General features: G+C 50.7%; 1 protein-coding gene across 1 annotated transcript in view; it reads left to right on the forward strand.

Moving 5' to 3' along the window:
* The window catches only part of ADAMTS1 (ADAM metallopeptidase with thrombospondin type 1 motif 1), a 30,711-nt gene that overhangs the window by 23,852 nt on the left and 2,403 nt on the right, over nucleotides 1-4,456 (forward strand). The window contains exons 2-9 of the mRNA XM_031064802.1: nucleotides 76-503; nucleotides 1,166-1,298; nucleotides 1,684-1,851; nucleotides 2,098-2,384; nucleotides 2,607-2,793; nucleotides 2,894-3,069; nucleotides 3,846-4,021; nucleotides 4,232-4,453. Coding sequence (XP_030920662.1) covers nucleotides 76-503; nucleotides 1,166-1,298; nucleotides 1,684-1,851; nucleotides 2,098-2,384; nucleotides 2,607-2,793; nucleotides 2,894-3,069; nucleotides 3,846-4,021; nucleotides 4,232-4,453 — 1,777 coding nt within the window. The remainder of the gene's footprint in view (nucleotides 1-75; nucleotides 504-1,165; nucleotides 1,299-1,683; nucleotides 1,852-2,097; nucleotides 2,385-2,606; nucleotides 2,794-2,893; nucleotides 3,070-3,845; nucleotides 4,022-4,231; nucleotides 4,454-4,456) is intronic.

Consider the following 4,456-nt stretch of genomic DNA (forward strand, 5'->3'; position numbering starts at 1 on the left):
ATGCCCGGCCGCTGCTTGCCCCGCATCCCACCCCGAGATGCCCAACAAGCGCAAAGCTTGGGTGCGCATCTTGAGTTATCCGCGGGTTTGGGCTTCTAAACGGTGCTCTCTTCCTCTGCTCACCTGCGCGTTCCCTCCCTGTCCTTTTTAACGCAGAAACGAAAAGCAGGAGGAAGAAGAGGTTCGTGTCCAGTCCCCGCTACGTGGAGACCATGCTGGTGGCCGACCAGTCCATGGCTGAGTTCCACGGCAGCGGGCTGAAGCACTACCTGCTGACCCTGCTCTCCGTGGCCGCCAAGCTGTACAAGCACCCCAGCATCCGCAACTCCATCAGCCTGGTGGTGGTGAAGATCATGGTCATCTACGAGGAGCGCAAGGGCCCCGACATCTCCTCCAACGCCGCCCTGACTCTGAGGAACTTCTGCAGCTGGCAGAAGCAGCACAACCCGCCCAGCGACCGGCACGCCGAGCACTACGACACGGCCATCCTCTTCACCAGGCAGGTGAGGGACACCGAGTCACATCCAGCCCCACGCCCACTGCTCCCTACCCCTTCTGCCAGGAGACCTCCGAAAAAGTGTCCAGAGACAGTCGTGTGTCACCACAGCTGCAGTGAAGCAGGCTAAAAATTAAATGAGCTGCTTTTCGTTTTATTCTTTTTTTTTTTTCTGTTTGCACCATGTCTGGTGAAGCTCACAGTTTGTGCAGTGTCTTTGTAAACTCACAGATTGTGCACTGTGTTCCTGCCCCATATATTTTTAGCAGATTTCAGATGGAAATTATGCACTTCGTTTCTACGTGTAACCCTCGCCTATGTTCCAGAGACAGATTTTTGCCATCATACCCATTGAAGTGCTGAATATTTATGCTCTTTCCATAAGTAAAGGCAAACTTCACAGTTTGTGCAGTGTCTTTGTAAACTCACAGATTGTGCACTGTGTTCCTGCCCCATATATTTTTAGCAGATTTCAGATGGAAATTATGCACTTCGTTTCTACGTGTAACCCTCGCCTATGTTCCAGAGACAGATTTTTGCCATCATACCCATTGAAGTGCTGAATATTTATGCTCTTTCCATAAGTAAAGGCAAACTGCCAGGGCTGGATGGCTCTTGCCAAGGTTAAGTCTCTGATCTGATTAATAATGAAACTGCCTTTTTTTACAGGACCTGTGCGGTGCCAAGACATGTGATACTCTTGGGATGGCTGATGTGGGAACAGTTTGTGATCTAAACCGCAGTTGCTCTATCATAGAAGACGATGGTTTGCAGGCTGCCTTCACAACAGCCCACGAATTAGGTACTTGAAACTTTGCAAAGCCATTCCCTGGGACTAATTGAAGCCAGCTTGATGCCGTAAAGCCCAGCCTGCACCTCCCCGGAGCAGTCAGGAGGAGGCAAAGCCCTGTCTTGGAGCAGGCTTGGACTCGGGAAAGCAAATCCGGCCTGCACAGCATTGTCTGCAAGAGTGTGTGCCTGCAGAAAAAAAAAAAAAACAAAAAAATACAAAAAAGGGGGATAGAAGATCCAGTGCCATCTGCTTGAAATCTGGGAGCGTTCAGCTTCGGGTTATTAATTACAGACCACGCTCTGAGCAGCTCTAGAGCAATATTTAAAATACTGTTGGTAAAGCGTAGGACAGACTTCCTAAAGTCACAGACTTTGCTTTTCTCCTTTTCTCCAAGGCCACGTGTTTAACATGCCTCATGACGATGCAAAGCAGTGTGCTGGCATCAATGGAATGAGCCGGGATTTCCACATGATGGCATCCATGCTCTCCAACCTGGACCGCAGCCAGCCGTGGTCTCCATGCAGCGCCTACATGATTACAACATTTCTGGATAACGGTCATGGTAAGGTTATTAAGCTTTCCATTCATGTGGGGTTTGAGCTCTTGTGCTTTACTGCTTTACTTTTTTTTTTCTTTAAGTGTGTTTCTGCTTCAGCACAGACTTAACCTTTTGCATGCTGGCAGTGAATTTAGAAGAGCCTTATTTTTACAAAAATGGTGGCACAAAACCAAATACAGTTCCCTTTTAAAACTGACCCCACAGCATCATCTGACTTTTTTTTTTTCTCTTTTTTTTCAACTTTTTTAGGGGAGTGCTTGTTGGACAAGCCCCACAGGCCCATCCAGCTGCCCTCGGACTTGCCTGGCACGCTGTACGATGCCAACAGGCAGTGCCAGTTCACGTTTGGAGATGAGTCCAAGCACTGCCCCGACGCAGCCAGTACGTGCACGACGCTGTGGTGCACGGGCACCTCGGGAGGGCTGCTGGTGTGCCAAACCAAGCACTTCCCCTGGGCAGACGGCACCAGCTGTGGGGAAGGAAAGTGGTGCATGAATGGCAAGTGTGTGAATAAGACTGAGAAGAAGCACTATGATGTAAGTTGTGAAAAAGAAATGGGTGCAGCTTTGGGTTTTTCAGAACGCTGCAAAGGGAGGGATCTGTGAGATGCGGTTGATTCAATGCTAATGAGCAGACCTAGGGCAGGTTTTTTATTGAGTTCGGGTGGGTAAAAATGAGCGCGATGATGGCTTTTGTGGTGTGGTTTTGTATGGATTTTCCTGTATTTAACCTGTGTCCTGCTTTTGCTGTCATTCCAGACGCCAGTGCACGGGGGCTGGGGCTCCTGGGGGGCGTGGGGCGAGTGCTCGCGGAGCTGCGGCGGGGGAGTGCAGTATTCCTTCCGGGAATGCGACAACCCTGTCCCGAGGAACGGGGGCAAGTACTGCGAAGGGAAGCGGGTGCAGTACAGGTCCTGCAACATCGAGGACTGTCCCGACAACAATGGTAATTTCCCCCCATTTTTGACAGCCAGGGTTGTTGTGTTGTGGAGGAAGAGCACGGACAGAGATGATCTCATGGCCACCTGTCTTTTCTCTGCCTGCAGGCAAAACGTTCAGGGAGGAACAGTGTGAAAAGCACAACGAGTTTTCCAAGTCTGCCTTTGGAAGTGGACCTGCAGTGGAGTGGACACCCAAGTTTGCTGGTGTGTCTCCAAAGGACAGATGCAAGCTCGTTTGCAGAGCCAAAGGAACGGGATACTTCTTTGTTCTGCAGCCAAAGGTATTTCAAAACTCCACCTCTTCCAGCTGATCATGAGGGGGATTTTTATTTTCTTTACGTGAAGACTCAAGCAGTGTAGAAATCTCAAATTGTCTCTCTCATATTTAAGCTGGATTATTCCTCCACATACAGCAGGATCATTGCAAGCATGCTTTACATGTTTTGGCACAATCCTTCCACCTCCTCTGCCCTGGTTTCCTTCCCTCTCCTTCCACCAATCTGATTGCATTGAGATAGGTTTGGAAAACTCTGAGGGATCTTTGCCAGAACATTGGTGCTTTCTCATACTGGTTACTAACATGCTGACAGCTTAAAATAAACACGAGGAAAAATGTTCATCTTGCATAGCTACTTGAATTCGCTGTCATCAGATGGTGAGAGCCAGGAACTACCAGGGCGATGACACAGAGGGTTTTTGTGGAACAGCACTCCTAGAAATAAAGGATGTGCTGAACAGCATTAAAAGCAACGCCGGCAGTGTGCTTTGAGGACAGGGCTGCCTTCTAGTGACACTAGAAAGCAATGGGGCTTCTTTTGTATGAGATCAGTAAACAGTAGGTTTTTAGGGGGAGGTATTAATGAAAAGTGAGATTGTTTTCTCCTCTTACCATGGCATCACTTTAGCAAGTGAGAAGACTACCTGTGGACTGCTCTGCTTTTTTGTTTCCAAAGCCCTGAAAATGACAGGTGCTGCGGGCTTTCCACCCAACCGTATTTTGTGTCACGCGGTTTCAGAGCACTGTGCATGTTGTAACCAGGCTCCTTGTGTCCCCAAGGTGGTGGATGGCACGCCGTGCAGCCCCGACTCCACATCTGTGTGCGTGCAGGGGCAATGCGTGAAGGCCGGCTGCGACCGCACCATCGGCTCCAACAAGAAGTTCGACAAGTGCGGCATCTGCGGGGGCAACGGCTCCACCTGCAAGAAGGTGTCTGGCACCCTCGTTAGAGCCAAGTGAGTGTGGGGCTGCTGCTCACCTTGTCCTTGTGGATGGAATTCATCCATTAATGATAGGGCTGCTGCCTCACCTTGTCCTTGTGGGTGGGATTTGTCCATTATGGAGCTAAACACCTTGACTTTAGACAAGGTTTAGTCTTGGGCTGGGAGGCTTTTTACCCTTCCCTGCAGAGAGGACTCAAGTGTTTCTCTCTTCTCCCGGGGCAGACCTGGCTACCACGACGTGGTCACCATCCCGGCGGGGGCCACCAACATCGAGGTGAAGCAGCGGAACCACCGGGGCGCGCGGCACGACGGCAGGTTCCTGGCCATCAAAGCCGCCGACGGCACCTATGTGCTCAACGGTGACTACACGCTGTCCACGCTGGAGCAGGACATCACCTACAAGGGCAGCGTGCTGCGCTACAGCGGCTCCTCGGCCGCCCTGGAGCG

Source organism: Geospiza fortis, unplaced genomic scaffold, assembly GCF_000277835.1.
Source record: "Geospiza fortis unplaced genomic scaffold, GeoFor_1.0 scaffold596, whole genome shotgun sequence".
In the NCBI taxonomy this organism is placed as follows: domain Eukaryota; kingdom Metazoa; phylum Chordata; class Aves; order Passeriformes; family Thraupidae; genus Geospiza; species Geospiza fortis.